This window comes from Lytechinus variegatus, chromosome 4, assembly GCF_018143015.1.
Source record: "Lytechinus variegatus isolate NC3 chromosome 4, Lvar_3.0, whole genome shotgun sequence".
NCBI classification, from domain to species: Eukaryota; Metazoa; Echinodermata; class Echinoidea; order Temnopleuroida; family Toxopneustidae; genus Lytechinus; species Lytechinus variegatus.
In genome coordinates, this window is record NC_054743.1 from 62059509 (window position 1) to 62082382 (window position 22874).

Below are 22874 nucleotides of genomic sequence, written 5' to 3' on the forward strand. Positions count from 1 at the left end.
TAAACAGGTGAATGTAAACGTCCCACTTTCAGTTCTAAGCCTCAAAAGAACTCCTGCTTCGATTTGCAATCATCTTTTCTTGGATATATATCTTGTTCTTCATCAAAAACGTCCACTAAACTGTCATTTTTTCAGATCGAAATATCAAACTTTTCAGCTCGCGCTTCGCGCTCGCATCTATTGTTCTTTTAGATACAAATCTTATCATTGGTACCAAAAATGCTTAGAATATCAAGTTTTCAGGTCAGAACTTAAAGAAATGTCATCTCACTCTCGATCGGCACTCGTACTATCTGTGCATGTAGTGAAATATGTATCCTCCTCATGAGTTACTACAAACAGTCCTAAACAGGCACGCTTTTCCTGTCAGTATACTATAAAAAAAATCAGCTCGCGCTTCGCGCTCGCATTAATTTGTTTGTGAGAATATATATATATATGTTTGTGTGTGTGTGTGTGGTGTGTAGGTTTTTTGTACGATCGAGCGCCTTTGGAACATTAATGATTTTGCCCCCCCCCCAATCTGAAAAAGTGGATCGACGCCCCTGGGTGCAGACACCGTAGGGCCTATGGCCTAAAATCCACAAAGTCCAGTACTAGTTCACGAAACTTATAATGTAAATATCGCATAGACCAGAAATCTGTTATTATTTTATCTCTCATTTTGCATCACAAGATTCATAGTAAAAAAAAATCGTGGTTACGCTCTCAACGTTCTGGGGCGAATTTTTGTGATTCCTACTTGTATACTGGGCATAATATGTAGACAGTACAGAAATAACCTTAATAATACTCGTCGTGGATATTACATGACATAAAACTTCATTTTATCTGTAGAAAATACCTTAGAAAATTATTTGATTAAAGAGGATACAAATCAATATTCCGCATTCATATAATATGTTAATTAATGATTTTAAAAATATCACTTGTAAGATGGCATGCCAAAATATAAAACTATTATGGCATGAAAGTAGACTACGGTATAAAACTGTTGTGTTTTTTCATGTTTGACTTTTGATTGACATTCTTGTCGTCTGCTCTGTTGATTTTTATTCAAATGAGATTCAGCTCCTACATCGTGTGGAAAACGTAGAAAAATATTAGCACGAGATTTAAGTAAGTATAGAATTTCTCATGAAGTATATCGAATGTGTAATATTGGACGTAAGCTGTGAATTTTGTGGATCAAAGACAAGTCCCATCGCGTCGACCGCGCTTACTCAGACCGGCGGCCGCAAACGTTGCTTCTTCGTCTTATTGCGAATCGTGAACACGGTATTGGCAGCATGAACTGCGTGTGAGATTTATGCACACAAAAAATAAGTAGGTGATGTCACATTTCCGTGATATCCATATTTCACATGAACGCTATCCCTATAAAAGTATAAGCATTAGCACGATTCTGCATGAGTTATGCAATTTAATTTGGACTACGAAGCATATGAATATGGCCTTAATGTAACGGTTAAACTTCAGTTAAGATGGGCTGTGCATTTTTTTCATTTGTGATCACTGCAGTGTGTCATAATAATAAAAAAATAATATATTATTAATAAAGAAAAAAAAATGAAGGCTACATACTTTTAGGCCCTAGTGATGTTAGACTTGAGTTGTGAAAAAAGAATTGGAAGAGAGGGTGAAAGACAAAAGAAAAGAGATGAGAAGAAAATAAATGAAGGGGAAAATAAAGGGAAGAAATAAAAGAATGTTAGAATAAAAGAAGGATAAAAGAGAAAATGGATTCTGCCATTCTTTGAAATGAATACAGAGGATACCTAGGGAAGTTTCTGAATGTAGGCATGTTATGCCTCTGTATTCAGTTCTAGGTTTTTCCTCAAGATGGCTGGCTCACTTCCAGGAACAGGGCTTTCGTAGTCATATTTTATTGGCTCATTTTTCCAGTTTCTATCCAGGGCAGCTTCAAAACTGTGCACACTTGGGGCAGTGACAACATCATTACTTAGGCTGTTCCATGTCTTACGTATTCTAACATAAAAAGAATTCCTATATTTTTGGGTCTTTGTCCTTGGTATGAACAATTTTTTACTGTGACCCCTGGTATGTTCACTATATTTTTCTTCTAGATTAAGTTTTGTACATTGATCATAACTATTAAAGTGTTTATATGTTTCAATCATATCACCCCTAACTCTTCGATACGCCAGAGTTGGGATTTTTAACCGTTTAAGTCGTTGTGGATAGAAAGCTTCCTTAATTCAGGGACTAATTCTGTTGCCCTTCTTTGTACGTTCTCTAATGCATGTATATGTTTCTTCAGTATAGGGTTCCACACAGCATGGGCATACTCAACTTGTGGTCGGACAAGCGACTTATATAACAGAGCAAAGTTATTTTTGTCAAGATAAACAAAAGTTCGTCTGATCAAGCCCATAAGCCTGTTGGCCTTGTTTATTTTTGATTGCATGTGTTCTTCAACGTGTTCAAAGCTGAGTTTATCATCAATTACAACACCCAAGTCCCTTTCGGAGGTGACATGTTCAAGCGCATCATTCATTAAAGTGTATGGAAAAGCTTCCTGCTGGTCTTGCGTGTTACCAATAGAGAGTACACTACATTTCTTGGGGTTGAATTTCAGCAGCCATTTTTCTGACCAGCATTCAGATGGTCAAGATCTCTCTGGAGTGAATTGCAATCATTCTGATCTCTTATAAACTTGAATAGCTTGGTATCATCAGCAAAAAGATAAACATTACTTTCAGTAACAACGTCTGGAAGATCATTGATGTATAACAAAAATAACACAGGGCCAAGGACACTCCCTTGCGGAATTCCGCTTTCTACATGACCCCAACTTGAGAACTCGCCATTCACACACACCCTCTGTCTCCTTCCAACAAGGAATGCCTCGATCCAACTAACCACATGTTCATTTATACCAAAACTACGGACCTTTTCAAGCAGTCGACGGTGAGGTACCTTGTCAAAGGCCTTCATAAAATCTAAATAAATTACATCAATTGTACCCCTTTCTTCAAGAGCTTTAGACCACTCATCAACGACATTAAGCAACTGCAGCATAGTAGAACGACCAGGCAAAAACCCATACTGCCTATCACTAAAAAATCCATTTGAATTCATATGATCAAGGATCTCATTGCGTAAAATGGATTCCAAAAGTTTACAAGCTATACATGTGAGGCTTATCGGCCTATAATTTGATGGAAGCGATCTATCACCTTTTTTAAAAACAGCACTCACATTGGCAGATTTCCAGTCACAGGGAACAACACCTTTCTGTAAAGAGGTCTTATAAATGATACTCAAAGGTAGAGCAATTGCTGGAGCTACTTCACGTAAAGTCCTAGGATGGAACCCATCTGGCCCTGGAGACTTAGAATTTAAACATCAAGTTTGGAAAGCAAAGAAAGAACACAATCTTCATTTACCACAATTTCACCAAAATCTTCAACTATATTGTGCTGAGCAGGGGTAGGAATATCACCAGGAGGCTCAGTGGTATAAACTGTAGAAAAATAATTTAGTAAAATGTCTGCTTTATCGCGATCTCCCTCAACAAGTTCAGCTGTTTGTGGATTCCTAAGAGATGCCACTCCAGTTCTAATTTTTGTTTTTAAAATCCACATATTGCCAAAATTTCTTTGGATTCAATTTAACTGCCTTAGCGATATTTTTTTCATAGTTTTTCTGGAGTCGTCTAGTAGCTGTTTTGACCCTATTACGAAGCCTGTTATAAGTCTTCTTCTTGCTTTCTGTTTTATCTCTAAGATAACGCTCCCAACTCCTATGTTTTTTCTTTACTAGTAAAGAGTATCTTTATCTATGGGGAAATCACCTTTCTTGCCCCACGATTGTGTTCTAGATATTGTTCTTGCTGGAATGTACTTGTCCTGAGCAGCTTTCAATTTACCTTTGAAAATGCACCATTGCCTTTCGACATCATTACCTGCAGATGCAAGGAGAGTACGCCAGTCTAATGAAGCCAAGGCTTCCCTCATATCAACAAAATTAGCTTTGTCGTAAAGAAATACTTTTTCATGTTACTGGACTGGTCATAATATATTAACAGTTCAGATTGAACAGCAATATAGCATGGTCACTAGAACCCAAGGGACTGCAGTGTTGAACTGTTGAAATAAGATCATCTCTATTTGTGAAAATTAAGTCAAGGATGTTCGGTTTGAACCCATGTCTGAATCGGGTAGGGTGTGATACATGTTGATACAAAAAGGCATCACGTACACATTCAACAAAGTGAAATTCTTCACTATTTTCATTTTTGGAAGTCTTCCATGAATCCCAGTTGATATCTGGGTAATTGAAATCCCCCATTAATAGAATATGACTATATTTCGTCCTCGAAATACTTGCTATTGTGCTTAACAATGCCATGTTATTTGCTTTACTTCCACTGTCACTTAGAACTATAAAAAACAACCAATTAAAAGCTTATCTTTACTCCTTAAATGCAATTCAACCAAACGACTTCACTAAAGTCTTGGTGCAATGATGCATTGACGGCATTAGCACTCAAAGATTCATGAACATGAATGATAATTCCCCTACCAGGGGCATTGGTAACATTAGTGAAGTGTATTACATATTCATTTAAAGTAAAATCTTCAAGTTGAATTTCCCTGAAATTTTTCGGTTTGACTTCAGTAACAGCAACAATGTGGGGTTTTTCGTTCAAGATAAAAGTCTTAAGTTCAGCCATTTTATTACGTAACGAATCAGCATTTGTGTACATACATCTCAAAGATTTAAGCAAGTCATCGTTTGACTGTGAATTGGAGAAAGTGTCCCCATTTGACTGTGTATCCAACAGAGTGTCATCAAGTGAGAGTTTATCATCAATTGATTGTGTACTTAAGAGTGTATCAGGAGTATGATTTTCAAGTATAATTGTGTTATCGATCAACTGTGTATTTAGGGGTGGCGATAAAGATTCTGGAACATCTTTTGTATCTTGAATTCTTACATTACATGTAGCTCTAACACTTTGCTTGGAACACCTAACACAACGGATTAACTGAATATAAGCACCAACGCATTTACAATTATTAACACATTTACAATAACTAACATATTTACAATCACACTTGTACGAAAAGTCAATTACTTTTTTGCCTGTCGACTATCACCCAATGGGGGAAAGCCAGATGGATCCTGCGCCCCAGTATGGTTGTGCGGGGTTGTCTTGGGATGCCCATTGGATTGGAGGCTTTCTGACCTTCCAGATCCAGGGCCCTGTTCAGTTTGAGCATGCTGTGCTCTCCATTTCTTAGCATTTTCACGGTGACGCTGTCTCTCCATGGGTGTCATGTCTTTACGAATAGCAATGTGCTTAGACGCTACACTCTCCCTTAGCCTACTAGCCTTCTTCAGTATAGCATCCCTCTGTTGCTCAGATGCTACTGTCACCCGGAGTGGGCGAGGCTTGGGTTTTTGGTTACCCTGACTTGCATTTCTCTGGCCAAGTCGCCTACAGTCATTAGCATCAACGCTACCAACCGACTCATCGATCGTGGAGATTAGATTTGATGCAACAGATGCGTCATGCTCCTTACAAGATGCTATGTCATCACCTTCCTCTTCCACATTGAAAGAAAGAAAGACAGGGAGGATGTGTGAAAGGAAAATAAGGGAAAGAAAGGAAAAAAATGAAGAGAAAAGAAGGAGGAAAGAAAGGATGAAGGAAAAAATAATGTTTCCTTCATTCTTTGAAAAAAAGAAGAAAAACAGGAAGGGGGAGGGAAAGAAAAATATATAAGAAGGAAAAAAATGAAATAAAGAATGAAAGAAAGGATGGAAGAGAGGGAAAAAAGAATGGAGGGATGAGAGAATAAAAAAGGAACACTAATGGAAGGAGAGAAAGAACAAAAAGGAGAGGAAAAAAGAAGGAAGTAAAGAAAAGTTTAAGGAAAGAAGAAAATGGAGGAAATAAAAAAATTAAAAACAGAAGGAAATTAAGACAAAGAAGGAAATAAAGAAAAATGAACAGAGAGAGAAAGGATCAGGAAAGTAAGATGGGAAACAAAGATAGATGGAACAAAAAAGGGGCAAACAGGAAGGATAGACGGATAAAGAATGAAGGATAGAAAAGAAAGAAAAAAGTTCAAAATCAATGCAAACAAAAAATCCAATCATGTAACAAAAATCATAATGTTATTTGGTGTTTTTTAATATATTTATTAAAAAAGAACTTGATTTTTTTAGAAATGAGTAAAATTAAAACAGTGAAACATTGTCATTTAAACTTAAGAATGAGATGAAACATTGCGGCATCATACACAGGCATCTCTCCCATCCCATTACAAGTTCGCACCGATCACAACAAGACTCAAAGAAAAGCTGAAACAACTAGATCTAGTTATTGTTCCTCCGATTACATCACCAAATCAGTTATCTGAGAATCCATAATATATTTTGGTGGAAAAAATGTTTCTCATGTGAGATTGTTTGCAACATTGATAATCTGCTCTGATCCTACATGCCAGGCTAGCCTGGGGGGAGGATACTCGACCAAAAAATTCATAGATATGCGCCGCAGGCAAGACAAAAAAACGGTGGCCTTGGAGCGGGCTTATTGTAAAAAGGAGGGTCCTCGGAACGGGCTTCGGAACTACAAATGTTTGTGAAAACGGGATCCTTAAAACGAGTCGCCTGCGTGTGAGTGCGTATGCATCCCTGTAGAATGGGCATACGTACGTGCATGCAGCTAGCCCGGCGGCACGAGCGCCGGGAGTGCTAGCGCAGAGACGATAGTCAGACAGCGCTCTGGGGCCGCTTTTCACCAAAATTGCAGCTCATGTTAGCAGATCAATGTGGCTGGAACGGCGTAACAGAAAATATGCATAGCTTTGGGGCGGATTTCTTTGTTCTTTTTCTCAATAAGACAAAAATGCTATGCCTTGGAACAGAAATTTGAGTGTAAAAATGGGGGTCCCCTCTGCGGCACATACCCACTATGCATTATATACTGAGTATGTTTATATTGAGATGACAATGTATCAGGAACTCATATTTTTTCTTGAAGAGCAAGCAAATGAATGAGGAGCGCAAATCAATTTGAATACAATACATGTAGGCCTATGATAAATTGAGATTTTTTGTGTATGCAATAGCTGTATAGCATGGAAGTGTTCCTGCAAAAATGAAAATAGCTAAAGTTGTGCCTATATATAAAAAAGGAAACCCTGTAGAAATGGGTAATTATAGACCCATTTCTCTACTCTCTGTATTCTCTAAAATCTTGGAAAAACTTGTATACATTAGATTGATTAAGTTTTTGAAGTCTTGTCAAGTTTTCTCAAGTTCCCAATTTGGTTTTCGTGAGAAGCACACAACTTCTCATGCCATTCTATGCCTGTTAGATAAAATATCTTCTGCACTAGATAAACATCTTCACACGATTGGAATATATTTGGATTATTCCAAAGCTTTTGATACAGTGAACCATGATATTATGTTGCACAAACTCTCCTATTATGGGGTAAGAGGGACTGCACTGGAATGGTTTAGAAGCTATCTTAATAACAGGCAACAATTTGTGCAGCTTAAAGAAACATCTTCATCTATGCGACCCGTCACATGCGGAGTACCTCAAGGCTCCCTTCTGGGTCCCTTGCTTTTTATTTTATATGTAAATGATTTTCCTAAATCTTCAGAGATGTTTTCTTTTTTGTTGTTTGCAGATGACACAAGTGTTTTCTGTTCTCACAGAAACTTAGAAACTCTTTTAGGTGTTGTTAATAGAGAGCTTGGTGTGCTGACGAAATGGATTCACGCAAATAAACTGTCCCTTAATTTATTGAAAACGAAATATATGTTATTCAGTAACAGTAAAACAGTTATGCCCGCTAATGTAGTCTTTGATCAGGTAAATATTGAAAAGGTATCATCTATTAAATTTCTAGGTCTTTACATTGATGATAAGTTGTCTTGGAAGGCGCATGCATCCCATTTATGTAAAGTACTCTCCAGAAATGTTGGTGTAATTAACAAGCTGAAGTTTATATTCCCTAGGAGTGTACTTCGCACATTGTACTCTTCCTTAATTTTGCCCTACCTAAATTACGGTGTGCTTGCCTGGGGAACCACAGCCAAATCTTACTTAGAAAAAATCCTGCTCATTCAGAAGAGAGCAGTGAGAATTATCTCGGCGGCTGATATGCGCGCTCACACTGATAAGCTTTTTAACGAAAACAAAATGCTGAAGATCCAAGATATATATCGTCTATATCTCGGATGCCTCATGTATCAGTTGGAGAAAGGTGGTGTACCCATGGCTATAGCATCTATTTTTGTTAAGAATAACCAAATACACAAATACTCTACGAGGCAAGCTGCTTTATACCATGTATCATCAGTAAGAACTCAGCTCAGAATTAATTCACTTGCATATGCTGGACCAAAATATTGGAACTCTCTAGACAATTCTATCAGGCAGTGTGTCAGCTTATCTGTTTTTAAACATAAACTAAAATTTTGTATATTGTACACCTACATTGAAACGTGACATTTCGTGCTACATGTCGTGCTGCATTATTGATATTATTTTCCTTTTCTTCTGTTTCTATATCCTACTACAAGTATATGGATTATTTTTTTTCTTTTTTTCTTTTCTTGGATTTTTATATGTAATGTAAATAATGTATAATTTTAGACTTATATATATAACCTCTGTAGGCCTAAACTCCTCTTCAACTCTTGATTCTGAGTGTCTAACTAAAAAAATCCTCATAGCGATATTTAAGTATTTATGCTAGATCTGTTATTTATTCATTTATACTTACTACAGACAACTGGATTAGTACCCCCCCCCCCCGCCCCTGTTTTGTCGTGTGTACTTACCTTCCTCTACCCTACTCTAGTTAGTTGTTCTTTTTTGTTATTACTGTATTTATATGTATATATACTTTTTTTTCTTGCTTATCTGCTTTTTTTTTCAATGCAGACGTTTAATTATATTGTATCATACATATTTTGTTGTATCAAAGGTGATCTGTGCTTAACAAGCGTTGCTTCTATACAGACCACCTCTTTCCCATATTTTCGATATCTTTTTTAGCTCATTGTCCATAAGCTTTTATTCCTGTTGTGTTTTTTTTCTCTTTTAACCTTATTGATATCGTACATGTATGCATTGTATTTTGGTTGTGGAAAGAAATAAATGAACTTGAACTTGAACTTGAATTAATCTGTGGTGAAACTAGACCTGGGTCAATACGTTTGTGGTAGTGTGACCTAATTTTGCATGTTACCTAAGTTTGCGCACGGTCGATATCTCAGTATCTAATTGATATCTTGAAAAACTGATATCACCAACAGAAAGAGTGACTTCAAACTACCCAACATAATAATTTTCTTAGAGGTAAAGTCTCTATTAATGAAAATATTGGCAAAACATTGACAAATTTTGTTACCTTTTGCGTCCGCTCTGAGAAAATCCGATCTTCTCGACAAGCATCAAGAAATCGCCAGTTTGCAAGCAGAGGTCTCCAAATAAGAAAGTAAAATGTGATACCAACCAAATTTATGGCATTTTAACTTCCATCTGATATAATTATCTTACCTTTGTCTGCTTGATTTCTTTCCTAAAGCTTTGCAAAACGACCATGCGCAAATTAAAGTCTTGCTTTTTTGTGACACTTTTTCAGCTGAGCATGCACAAGTTGATCGCCATGGAATTTTGAGAACGTGATACAAGCAAAACCCTTGACCTACTCTATAATTCTGTCAAGAACATTCGAGTTTGGAATCTTGCCTTCAGCCTGGTATTTATGATTTTGATTAATTTTGTGTGAACTGTGAGAATATTTGATTGAAAATCAACTTCATGATAATTTTTAAAATGTGCGCAAATTATGGTCACCCCATCATACAAAATATCACGCTCCTGCTAAAAAGAAAAAATAATGATAATAATAAAATTGCTAAAATTTCACATTTTACATCTTTAATACTCTCGGTAAATATTGTAGTCCACATGTAGACTTCAATGGTGTTGCAATGAAAATCTACATATGGGATTACAATATTTACCGAGTTCAAATTCAAATCAGAGTCGGGAAAGAGGTGAATATTCTTCTTTTTTCTGACAGTTTTCAACTAAATAAAAATAATTTCAAGGAATTATGGAAAATAGATGGCCATTATATGGATTTAAAGATGTAAAATGTGAAATTTTAGCAATTTTTTTTTTTTTTTTAGGAGCGTGATTTTTTGTTCTTATTTTTTGGGGAGCGCAGTTGGAGCACCAGCGCGATCGCGCTCCTCAAAATTTTTCGTCCTACCTGCATGACAGATGCAAGACATCGGCATCAGTTACTTACCCCCTCCCCCCTCCAGAATTCCACCAAATATTTAATAGCTAAGGATAAGTTTTTGAAATTAAAGGAATATGACCTGTTTCATCAAACTTGTACTTGAGGTAATCAAGAATTACTTACAATCGAACAGATATTTCAGGTCACATGATCAAGGTCAAAGCCTCCATTTAGCCTAGGGTCAATTAATTCTTACCTTGTCGTGGAATCAACATACAAAGCTTAATCAAGGTTCTTTTGAATTGGAGATAATAAATTTGTCCCTATTCCATAAAACTTGCTTTAATGGGATTTCAGGTCACTTTCCTTAGGTCAATACTTCAAAAATTCATTTGGGGCAACTGACATCAATTTATGTTTGAAATCAAAGGTTAATGTCTTGCATTTTCAAAACAATGTTGAATAAAAAGTTATCTACATTCACTTGTAATAATTTCAAATGTAATTATAATGGTAAACATATATATTCATACATGTATAAAATTAGTACATTTCCAGTTTATTTAATCAAGGTCAGCGGTTGTTTCAGATCAATTTTGATAAGAATTTGTATTTCATTCATTATATTTCTTGTTAGAACTATTAAAGTCAGTGTCAAATGTTAATTGATTTCAACAAACCTTAAGAACTTATTATCATAATTTTTCCCCCACTTTTGGAAACTACATACATTTCCAGTTATATTGAATCATGTTGCAAATGAGACTGAAATTTTTTTTTCTTATTTTGTCTTTGAAATGATAATTGGTCCAAAAATGGAAATTACATTGGATGACCAGAAAGATGCTCAAAAGTTAATATTAGGACCAATCACAAAATTTGATGTTTTTCCTGAGTTTGATTGAAATTGAGACAAAGGCCTGTATTCTGAATTCAAGTTTAAATTAAACCTTGGTTTAAAGTTGTGGTTTAACTATGGATAGCCAATTGGGGAGCAAATCTCTATTAGTACTCGTTCAATTTACTAACCCACATGACACTCAAATCATAACAGCTGGGAATGATAACTGAACTATTTTTCATTATGCAAGCAAATGGAAACAAAACAGTAAACATGAAATATACATGTACAACTAAAACATTTTTTTTTTACGTTTTGGCTCCCCATGATATTAGCACAGAGTTAGACCGTGGTCTGATTAAAACCTGACTTCAGAATACTGGCCTTTGAGGTTTTAGCTCTTTTGTAAATTAAATTAAAATAATAGATATTGTCTTTTTATACAGAACCTGCCAGCATGTCAGGGACACAGTCTATGAATCAAGCAAACAGACAGCCTAAGTCCCGAAGCCGACGCAAGGCTAAACAGATCGTCATCCCCGCCGACCCGGACTCGGCCGAAGCCGACAGAGAAGATGAGGAGGACATTGTCAAGAAATCAACAAGTCAGCGCAAGAAAGCCGCTCTGCTGAAGACAAGGAATGGCTACCAAAGAGATAAATCCCCCAGGACTAGGAGAAAAAGGACTGTGCGTGATGATACGGATGAAGAGGAGGAGGAGGAAGACGCAAATAGTGATGAGAACGATGATGATGATGACGATGCTGATGATGCCCAGGTCGATGATGAATCTTTGGGATTTTTCTTGACGACAATTAGCTATGTTGTAGGAGTCACTCTTGCATTGCTGTTGGGATATGCCTACTATATCTGTATCTACACAATACATGAAAATCACCTCTGGTTTAGCAGCATCATGGTAAGTCTGCTTCCCTTTTTATTCTCATTATAAAAATACAACACAGCTATTCGGCATTTACAGATCGTCACTACACTACACTAGTTCAAAAAGCTCAGCTTGATTAGGGTTGCATATAAAGTGAAAATCATTTGCGATTGCTTAGGAAATATGTGGAAGTCATGTAGTTGAACACAAAATTTATACTACATAGTACATAATTTATTCATATTGTAGAGTTGGGAATACCTCTCTCTAAAAAAAATTACAACCGGAAGTCAGCATACAAATGTAGACACCCCCCCCCCCCTTTAATACCTGATTATAAGTTGGTTTGAATAATGAAAGCACAAACAATGGAGAAAAATAAATGATGATCAGAAAATCTGTCAAAGAACAGATGAGCAGTCTTTTAAAAACCTAGTTGTATGATATAAATTCCTTTAGAATGCTATTTTCTCAAAAACATGAAAGTGATATATCATACACCTCCTACCTCCTATCCAAAAAATATTTGTATTCTGCATTTTCTATTAGATTACATGATTATACATTATGGGGGAGCTGCTCGCATATGACATCACAAAATTAATACTTTAAAAAAATCTTATGAAACTCTCTAAGTATCCTCGCATGGATTGTCATCAAACCTTCAAAAATTTTCTCTGATTTTTCTACTTTTAACAAAACCACTAGTTAACTTCCCCTTTAATTCTAAGTCATATCTCTGGGAAGAATAACAATCCACTTTTAGGATAAACTTACTTTTTATGATATGGAAATGTTAGTATCTAATTGATCCCAGCTTTCTAACAATGCTTCCCCCCCCCCCCCTCCAAAAACAATATTATCAAGAATCACAGAATCACTCAAGAGATTAGTGTATTCACTCTCTACAGTTTGGCCAGTTGTCTTTTATTTTTAATTGGCTTTGATGATGACAGTGGTGGACTGGTGATTGATGGTGTTGGTGGTGATGACGATGATGATGATGTTGGTGATAACGATGATAATGATGATGAGAATGATGATGATGATGATGATTATGATGATGATAATGATGATGATGGTGGTGGTGGTGATGATGATGATGATGATTATAGTGAAGATACTGATTATGGAGATACTGATGATGATATAAGAAGATGATTATATCAAATTACAGAACAAGATTGCCTGTTGGAAACAGGAAAGGTAATTTGGAATTCATAAAAGTATGGTAACCACACACTTTATAACTTGCAGTTCCTGTCTTAAACATTCAATGTAAACAAAAAAAATTGTTTATAAACACAAAACAACAATCTGCAATAAAAACAACAAATACATTTTTCATGTATAAATAAGAAAGTAATAAAAACTAATTAAGATTGAACACAGCACCCAACATCAATTAGCTTTTTAATGATAGAAAGATAAATTCAAACCCTTTACTGTTGTCTGTAGGCCTACATTATTACAATAAACACCAAAATACACAAAGTATATTTCTGTATACAAAGTGTACAGAGCCTTTTGGCTTGCATCCTTCTGCGATGTCTACAGTATTCACTTTTCCACACAAAGCATGTTTCTAATAGAGGGATGTGTATTATAAGCATCTTAACAGCTAAAAAATCAATAATAATTGATTTATTGCTTTACCATATGAAAGGGACTACCCTGGAATCGCGGAGGGAGAAAAGCGTAAAATCTGCAGATGCTACTCCATCAGCACCATGTACATTATGAGCATTCTGCAAACCAATTGGTGCACTGCTATACTCATATCATATTGCATTGTGGCATTATTGATTTGTCGATATTAATAGGCTGCAGGAAATGCATGCAGACTTCAAAACAACAGCAAGTACTGGTACCTCAAAATTATTCTAGAAATGAACTTTATGTCAACAAACTTCATGTATGTAAATGTAAGTTGTTGAAAATAAGACTTCAAAACAACAACAGCAAGTGCTGTACAATATTTGGTGACAGTAGTTGGTGAGCACTTTTTAAAAACAATTTTTGTCAAGAAAGGCCTATTATCAACTACCAATTGCAAGGCTATTTATAGGGGGTTTTAAAAAATGATTCATTTTTCATGATTGATATTTTTTTTACTCCACCAAAGCACTAAATACATTACAATAATCAATCCGTTTTTTTCCCAGTGATAATTATCATATTTGAACTGAAATTAAATTGCATTTTAAATGTAAAAACTTTTAATTTCTCGGGTAAACAGGTTAGAGGTATTACATGTAAGTATGAAAAACTTTCATGTAAAAAATGCCATTTATCATATTCAAAGCTTTCTTGTTACTGCTGATATTCCACACTTTGACTAAAAGGATAAAACAAAAACATGGCATTTTTCCCATTCTCAGTGCATCCATATTCTCTATCTCATGCATACAGTAATCCATGTCTGTGTGTCTCCCTCTATGTGTCTGAATATCTCTCTTTCCTTTATACAAATAATTGGCTCAGTTGCATGGACTTTAATAGCCAACATACTACTTTCACATAGATCTATCAAAGTGTCTAGTGCTTTAAGATGTTGAGAAATTGAAAAGTGCCATCATATTCAAGTGATTACCCCCCTTTCCTATAAGAAAACACTCTTTATCTTTTACACAAATTTGTGATAATTTTTTAAATTTGCTATTGGAGAAACTGTTTTTATCTCCTCCCTCAGAAGAAACACAGAATTAAAAAAAAGAAAAAAAAATGAAAGTGAGAATGGCATGAGTGAAATCAAGCAAACAATAAAAAAACTTTCATCATTTATCAGATTTGAAATTGCTTTGTTTCCCAGCAAATGGTGATTGAGGTTACGGTAGTTTGCTGTGCAAATCCTTTATTCAAGTTAAGGGTCTGAATGTGCAGTCTACATGTACATAATAATAATAATCCGCTTTTATATAGCGCTTAATCCATCGGAACAACGTTTCTAAGCGCTTTACAGATATATTATTATTACCCCGGTCATCGGATTCAATCAGTCATTCCCGCACACAATGTGTGCACATCCTGCACTCCCAGTCAGTTGCCTGTGAGGCACACACAATACTGGACAAGCTGGACAATGACTTTCACATCCTACCGGGTACCCATTTAGCACCTGGGTCGAGAGTGGCAAAGTGTGGATTAACGCCTTGCCAAAGGACGCCAGACCGCGGTGGGATTAGAACACACGACCCTCTGTTTACAAGGCGAGAGTCAGAACCACTACACCACGGCTCCTCCACTCATACTACATACATTTACATGTAGGCTACTCATGCCTTGTGACTGAAGGCCCGCTAAACAGCAAGTTTTGACTGCTAGTCTTTGTGTGGAGACACACTTGTTGATCAAAGTTTCAATCAGTGCCTGCAGAGTAGATTGAGGTTAATGCCATGAGCCCACTATTTCATTATTTAGGTTTTTTAAATCATGTGTTTCAGAGAAAGAGAAAATATTGGAGAAAAAAAATACATCATCCTCGATGGAGTTTGGAGCAAAACTTTTACAGAATACAAGTTTCAAAATGAAACATAAAACAAATTTACATATTCATCAGCTTTTACTGCAATAGATAGAGATTCTGTAACTTTGGTATTGTTCATCAATGTTTGATAATCTATTGGTTTGCTTGTTTCACTTTTTTAATACAAATTTCAGTCTGGCTAAAAGTAAAGTACATGTATCCCTTGATAGTCACCTTTACAGACACATGTTTTGAGCTGAATTGGATGATACTTTTGGACAAGTATTTTTTTCTTAGTGCTGACATGTTATTATATAGTTTTCTCCTACAAACATACATGTACATTTATCTCTCTGACTGAATTTAATTTTTATTTCTTACATGTATGTGGGGATGGGTTCGACCCTGCAGCTTTCCTGAACATGTCTTGCTCTTAACATTTTTCTTTTTCTATTACTGCCAGTATAAGGGGAAGTCCACCCTGACAAAACGTTTACGATATTGTAAAAATAGCAGAAAAAATAATAAAAACTGTTTTGGGGGGTTTGAGGAAAATCTTTCAAAGAATAAAAAAGTTATTAGAGTTTTAATTATTGGATTTGTGATGTCATATGCAGCGAGCAGCTTTCCTACATATCGTATGGTAAAAAATCAGTGAAATATCCTCAGAAAATTGAAAATGTTTTAAATTATTTCATATCCACTCATGAAAGAAATAAAACAATGAGAACCATGATTGGGAATTCAAAATTGATGCCTACATGTACATAACATATGGGGCAGCTGCTCATATACGCATACATTCGTAATTCCGAAGCTTCGTAATTCCGAAGGTTCGGTTATTCCGAAGGTTCGTATTTCCGAAGGTTCGTAATTCCGAAGGTTCGTAATTCCGAAGGTTCGTTAATCCGAAAACGAAATAAGGTTCGTAATTCCGAAGGTTCGTTAATCCGAAAACGAAATAAGGTTCGTAATTCCGAAGGTTCGTTAATCCGAAAACGAAATAAGGTTCGTAATTCCGAAGGTTCGTTAATCCGAAAACAAAATAAGGTTCGTAATTCCGAAGGTTCGTTAATCCGAAAACGGAATAAGGTTCGTTAATCCGAAAACGAAATAAGGTTCGTTAATCCGAAAATTAAATAAGGTTCGTATTTCCGAAAATGAAAATAATTCATTTTGGTAACACAAACGATGTTGTCATTACAAGATTACACGATATTATGCAATGATAGTAATAATGATCGATGATACATGCGTGTGTTGGGGCCAAAGCATGTATTTCATTAAGAATGGCGCCCTGATCAAGCATAGGCTAATTTCGATTTTATTTGAGCAATTGCTGCCTATAAGCAAATGGTTTAATTAAAGATGCAGGGGATCAAGTGTGTTGGAAGCGCGCGAGCAACCTCTAGATAATAGGATTTGTATTGGAGGGGATGACATTTTTAATAACAGCTTCTGCTGGTAATAAAAATAATACTAATAATGATCCTTGTGAGATGTTGAAAGCGCGAATCGCAAGCTGAAACTAGTAGACATTTCATGTAACAAGACGTGAAGCGAGCATTCGGAGCATTTTTTTTGTAATCGTGAGAAAGATGTGTATCTTTCTAAAGAATTAATGCGAGGGCGAGCTGTAATTTGTTGAAATACTGACCTGGGGCCCGTTGCATGAAACTTTTCCCTGAGAAAAATCAGGTTGTTTTTACAAAAGTTTTTGCCCTGTGCTAAAGTCAATGGCGGAAATCAGACTAACCTTATAGTTTTTAGTTTTTACCTGAGTTTTCTCAGGTAAAGTTTTATGCAACAGGCTTCAGAAAGTAATCTTTGAAGGACTGCATTTAGTGACTCATGAATAGAATATAGATATCTCACGAACTAAATAATGAGAGCGCGAACCGCAAGCTTAAAATTTGTGATATTCCAACCTGAAAACTGGACATTTCATACTTCTTTTTTTTTGTAACCAGGAATAGAATGAGTTCCTCAATAAACAATACTTGATGCGAGCGAGAAACGTGAGCCAAATTTTTCCGATTTTCAAACCTGAAAACTGGACATTCTACGTGTTCTAAGAATTCTTGTAAAAAATAATAATAGCTGGGAGAATAGTTTTCAGAACTGAAGTGGCTTCCCTGGGCAAATGATATCTATATCAATATTATCATTCTAGGCCCACATGAAATTTCCAAAAGTTTGAGCACGTGATTCGCTCGCAACATCTCACAAGGATGCCCTTTTAACAGTAATTGACCAAAAAGGCGAATTTTACATCTTCAGATTTGACTTTTCCCCCAAACCACTTGCTCTCTACGCTCGCAGAAATGAAACGTAAATATATAACTTTAGTGATCACTTAAAAAATTGTGCTCAATTTAGTTACTACAAAACACACAACCTCTTTACACAGATGATAATCTAATGGTGAAAATATCCGTTTGCACCAAATTGCCCCTATTGGCCCCCTTTTTTTGCTTTGCCCCCCCCCCAAAAAAAAAAAATAATAATAATACGTTCCGCCGCCATTGGTTAAAACACGCATCGTCTTCATGGCTAACTGCAAAAAGTTCTTAAAATGTCCCCTTTAGATCAGGTCAGAGCTTATATATTTAAAAATTCTGTTCGCGCTACTTGCTAGCAGTTATTATCTAAATTTAGTTACATAGGCATCTCGCTTTGAAGATCACAAATGTATAGTGACTGCACTTCGGAGTGCTGATTTGTCTAGTTCAAATTTGAACTAGACAAATCAGCACTTCGAAGTGCGGTCACTATACACGCTCTTTAAGAGCTAAATTAGCACTTCATTTTTTAGAGTGTAGGACTACCCTTTCAAAGAAACAAAAAAAATCAACTTTAAACTGCCGATCAAGGAAAATATTGCTAAAAAAATTGCCCCCCCCCCCCTCTATTTGACGAAAGTTGGATCCGCCGGAGGAAGGCAGGGGCATCAAAATGAAATAAAAAAAAACTGGGGAATTAATATTTTCCAAAATGGGAAAGTACCTTTTTCAAAAATAAATATACCGTTTTCATGTTTTTTTCGAAATAAAATACTCTTTTTAAAGTATACAAGTTAAGTTAAGTTTTCAGGCTGGAATTTTGAAAAATTTCAGCTTGCGCTTCGCACTCTCATTCGATTGGTGAAATATGCATCCTAAAGAGGTCACTAAATGCTTTCTTTAACAGGTTCCTTTTCTGGTCAGTATGTTTAAGCTCGCGTTTTGCGCTCGTGTTAATTCTTTAGTTAGATGCACACACTTTTTAATGACAGCAGAAATCTGCTCGGATTTTAAAAACTAATTTTCATTTTTTATTGAAATAACCTAGAGTTTTAGCTTGTGATTCACGCTAGCAACACCTCGCAATAATGCCATTTAAAGAATAATTGACCACAAAAAAAACGTTATACAACTTCACCTTTGAATTTGTTTTACCAAGCCGCTCGCTCATTATAATCTCTCCCGAAAAATAAAGCCTAAATATACATTTTGCCATAATAAGAAGTCACTTCGAAAAAGTTTTTCTCTACTTAATCACTATCAAACACACAATGACTTCAAGCAGATGATAGTATAAGGTGAAAATATGACCAAAGTGCCCATTTTGACGTATGAGTTTCATTTGTTGGCTTTACCCCTAACGAAAATTCGTTCGGCCCGCCCTTGCCTTCCCATCCTCATATGATAATTGAACGGCAACAGTGTCCCCCCGCCCCTTGCCTCTGCCTCTGCTTTCCCGGTTTTCCTATTTTTCGGATTAACGAACCTTATTTTGTTTTCGGATTAACGAACCTTATGTTGTTTTCGGATTAACGAACCTTATTTTGTTTTCGGATTAACGAACCTTATGTTGTTTTCGGATTAACGAACCTTATTTCGTTTTCGGATTAACGAACCTTCGGAAAAACGAACCTTATTTCGTTTTCGGATTAACGAACCTTCGGAAAAACGAACCTTATTTCGTTTTCGGATCAACGAACCTTCGGAATAACGAACCTTTTTTCGTTTTCGGATTAACGAACCTTCGGAACAACGAACCTCATTTCGTTTTCGGATTATCGAACCTTCGGAATAACGAATCGTCGGAATTACGCCACAAATGTTCGGATTAACGAACCCTTTTTCGTTTTCGGATTAACGAACATCGAGGTATAGGCAATTTACGTGTTTCGGAATTACGAACCTTCGGAATAAAGAACCTTCGGAATTACGAAGCTTCGGAATTACGAAGTGTAACCGCTCATATATTGTACTGTATATGACGTCACACTTTCACAAATACAGCGCGCAACACTGGCACTGATCCGATGGTCCCAGATCAGTAAAAATTGCTGTCAAACCAGTAACTTTTCAGAAATATCCAGATTTAATGGTCTGACAAGACAAGCAAAAATACATCAAACTAATTAAAATATAAATGATATTTTCTCCTTTTTAGTAAATACTAAAAATGGCTGTGGCATCTTTATGTCTTTCCAAAATTGAGAAATGGTTTTCATGAATTATGTTGTGTGTGTGTGTGTTTGTTAGTATTTCTTCTTTTTTTGGGGGGGGGGCAATAAAAGATGGCAAAATGAATAAGTCTTTTGGTTTTTTTTATTTTTTATTTTGGGGACCAATAAATTTTAGGCTTAGACCAGTAAGAAATTGAAAAGTGGGTATCAACTGGTCCGACATTAAAAGGTCGGACCAGTAGAAAAAAGGGTTAGTGTGGAGCCCTGACAAATGAAATAAAAAAATATTAAACTTTCTTGATCATTGATGGATTTTCTTCAAACCAGCACAAATATTTTTTTTCATTTTTTCTATTTTGACAACAAAGTTTTCATCAGGATGAACTTCCCCTCTAAGGCAGAAATGCATTATCAGTCTCAGTTGGAGTCCAATTCATGAGAGTTTCATTGCCCAGATGCTCACAGCAGGAAGTTATTGGCCAAATATCCTAACATCAGGGCTAACATCATGAATTGAATAGAAGTATCCATTTTATCTCTGTAGAACAAAATTAATCTGATAAAAATGGATTCATTGCTTGTATCTCGGTTGACTGTATACCTTCTAGTTAATTCATAAAAAAAACACTGTCAACAAAAATTACAGAACTGTTTTTATATAGTGCCCATCACCTGAAATCCAGTTTTTGTAGAACTTTATACATTTTGATTTGCTTGTGTAAAGGGGAATATAGATGTAGATTGTAGAAATGAAATAGAGAAGGTAAAATAGAGATGTTAGATCAATAGAGAGGGGGGGGGGTGATACAGTACACTCTTGTGTGCAGAATCAGTCAGTGAAATGAGTAGGGGAGACTGGGGTTAGTTGGAACATGAGGTAAGTTGAAACATTGTAATTTTCTTTAACGCCTGTAAAGTAAATTTATGCAATACTGCCCTCAATTTATTCTTATCAATAATACAACTCTTGTATTATCAATAACAATAAATTGAGGGCAGTATTGCATAAATTTACTTTACAGGCGTTAAAGAAAATTACAATGTTTCAACTTACCCATGTTCCCCAAAAAAAACCTGGTCTCCCCTACAGAGCAATGAGCATGATTCATGAGAATGCAAAACATGGGCCCTGTTTCAGAAAGGTTGTAAAAATAAACAACTTTGCATTAACAGTTTTAAAGCTGCTGGAAATCATTCACTTTGATTGGTTAATAAACTTCATAGTAAGCAGGTTGTGCATGTTTTTTTTTTATCACTAGTCAAACGGATTCTGGTCATATAGTCTACCCTGCCATCAAGTTGGCATGGCTTAATGCAAAAGATTGAGAGAAAACGTGATGAATGCTGTAGAAAATCTGTTGAAGAATAATTGGGTTTATGAATTTTCAATGTTTTTTGACGTACAGGTGAGCAGCCCCATACAAGGTATGCCATACATGTACATGTATGATCGTTCAAGATCGCTATAATTTTTCCAATACAGGTACATGTATAAAGATGTATATTCACCTAATGCAACAAAGAGGTAAATCGATTTTCAAGTTATTTTTTATGTATGCATGGGTATTTCAAACCACAACGCAAACCATGTTATTTCACAGAACTATCACTACATACATGTACATGTAAGCCACATGAAATATAAGAAGCAGGGGCTCAATAATAATAATTCGAATGGATTTTCATCTCTATTGACACAGACTTCTATACTGACTCTTCATGACTATTTTTGCTCTTTTTACTCCTTTTCAATTCAGACCTCATCCAACACTTTTGATTCCTGCTCTTTTCATGATGGCATGATAACAAGCATGGTTAAATGATCTTTTAAATGATATCAAATGTTCACTGTGTTAAATTTGGAGTTGGGAGAAATTAATGGCCAAATTCAAATCTCCAAACTCTTTTCGAGGGGGTTTATGCCAAACCATACATTTAGACCTACCCTATTCTGCTCTTCTTCCAACTAACTTTAATAACGCCAGAGTGAAATAAACTTCCCCTTTAAATGTCAAAAGTTCATGTTTTTACATCATTGAAGATACATTGCTTGATAATAGAACAGAATTCTGAAAGTTTTCAGCAGGTATCAAGATTTAACCTTCATCTGATTTCTACCTGAGAAATTTATGAAACTGAGTTCATAGTTCAGGCATTGTAAAGTTTACAGGGTAATCATTCCCAGGTGATTTTCAGGCCCTGTGGTCAATTCTAACTGACCACTCTAAATATTAAAAAAGCCAAATTGTTCTGTACAATATGTGAATATTCTGCCGTTGAAATCAGAGCAGGAGCTTGAGTGGCAGGAAGCATGAGCCTGAGTCACTGTCAACTCAGAACCAATCAGCCAATCACAGTGCAGAGGGGGCGTGGCTCCTTTGTATTCCTTTGCAGAAAAGTGGGATGTCCCCTGTGGACTAATCCACACACATTGAGTGTTGAAGTGTAAACAAGGGGGCGTGGCCTAAAAGTGTGCTGATATGGGACACATGCAACCCACACAGAGATAGTAATATGTCTCTACTGTATTGCACAGTACACTGAACAGGCATGTCAAAGCGACACTACTGTGACGTCCAGGGCTTGTCACTTTGCTCAACACTGACAGAGGAAGTGATTATTATTCATACTTCATGACAAGTATTGTAGCGATGATAGCTAGCACCATACATTTAATCAACATCTTTGGCAAGTGTGTTTTGTTTCGTCTGTCATGACCTGCGAGTGTTGGACGACCATACCACTTTTTTGGATTGTGAATTAACTTGGAATATATCTTGCTTCAACCTATTTTTAAAAATCTCTTTCTTGGCTGGAATTATTTGGTTTACCTTGAAGTGGATATTTTCTCCTTTGAGTTTGCAGCAGGATTTGCTCATTTATCACACTGAGTCATTTTTTCTTTTCCATTTTTTTTGGGGGGGGGGTGATATTTGAAGGATTTTTATAACGTGTGTCGTTTTCTGTATAAA

At 36.0% G+C, this 22874-nt stretch overlaps 1 protein-coding gene across 1 annotated transcript; it reads left to right on the forward strand.

Annotated features, from left to right (window-relative positions):
• The first annotated feature begins 1032 nt into the window (after positions 1-1032).
• Positions 1033-12061, forward strand: LOC121414460 (nucleolin-like). Its single transcript, XM_041607642.1, has 2 exons — positions 1033-1119; positions 11541-12061. The coding sequence occupies exon 2, from the start codon at positions 11552-11554 to the stop codon at positions 12044-12046; it is 495 nt and encodes a 164-aa protein (XP_041463576.1). The 5' UTR covers positions 1033-1119; positions 11541-11551; the 3' UTR covers positions 12047-12061.
• Positions 12062-22874: the final 10813 nt, after the last annotated feature.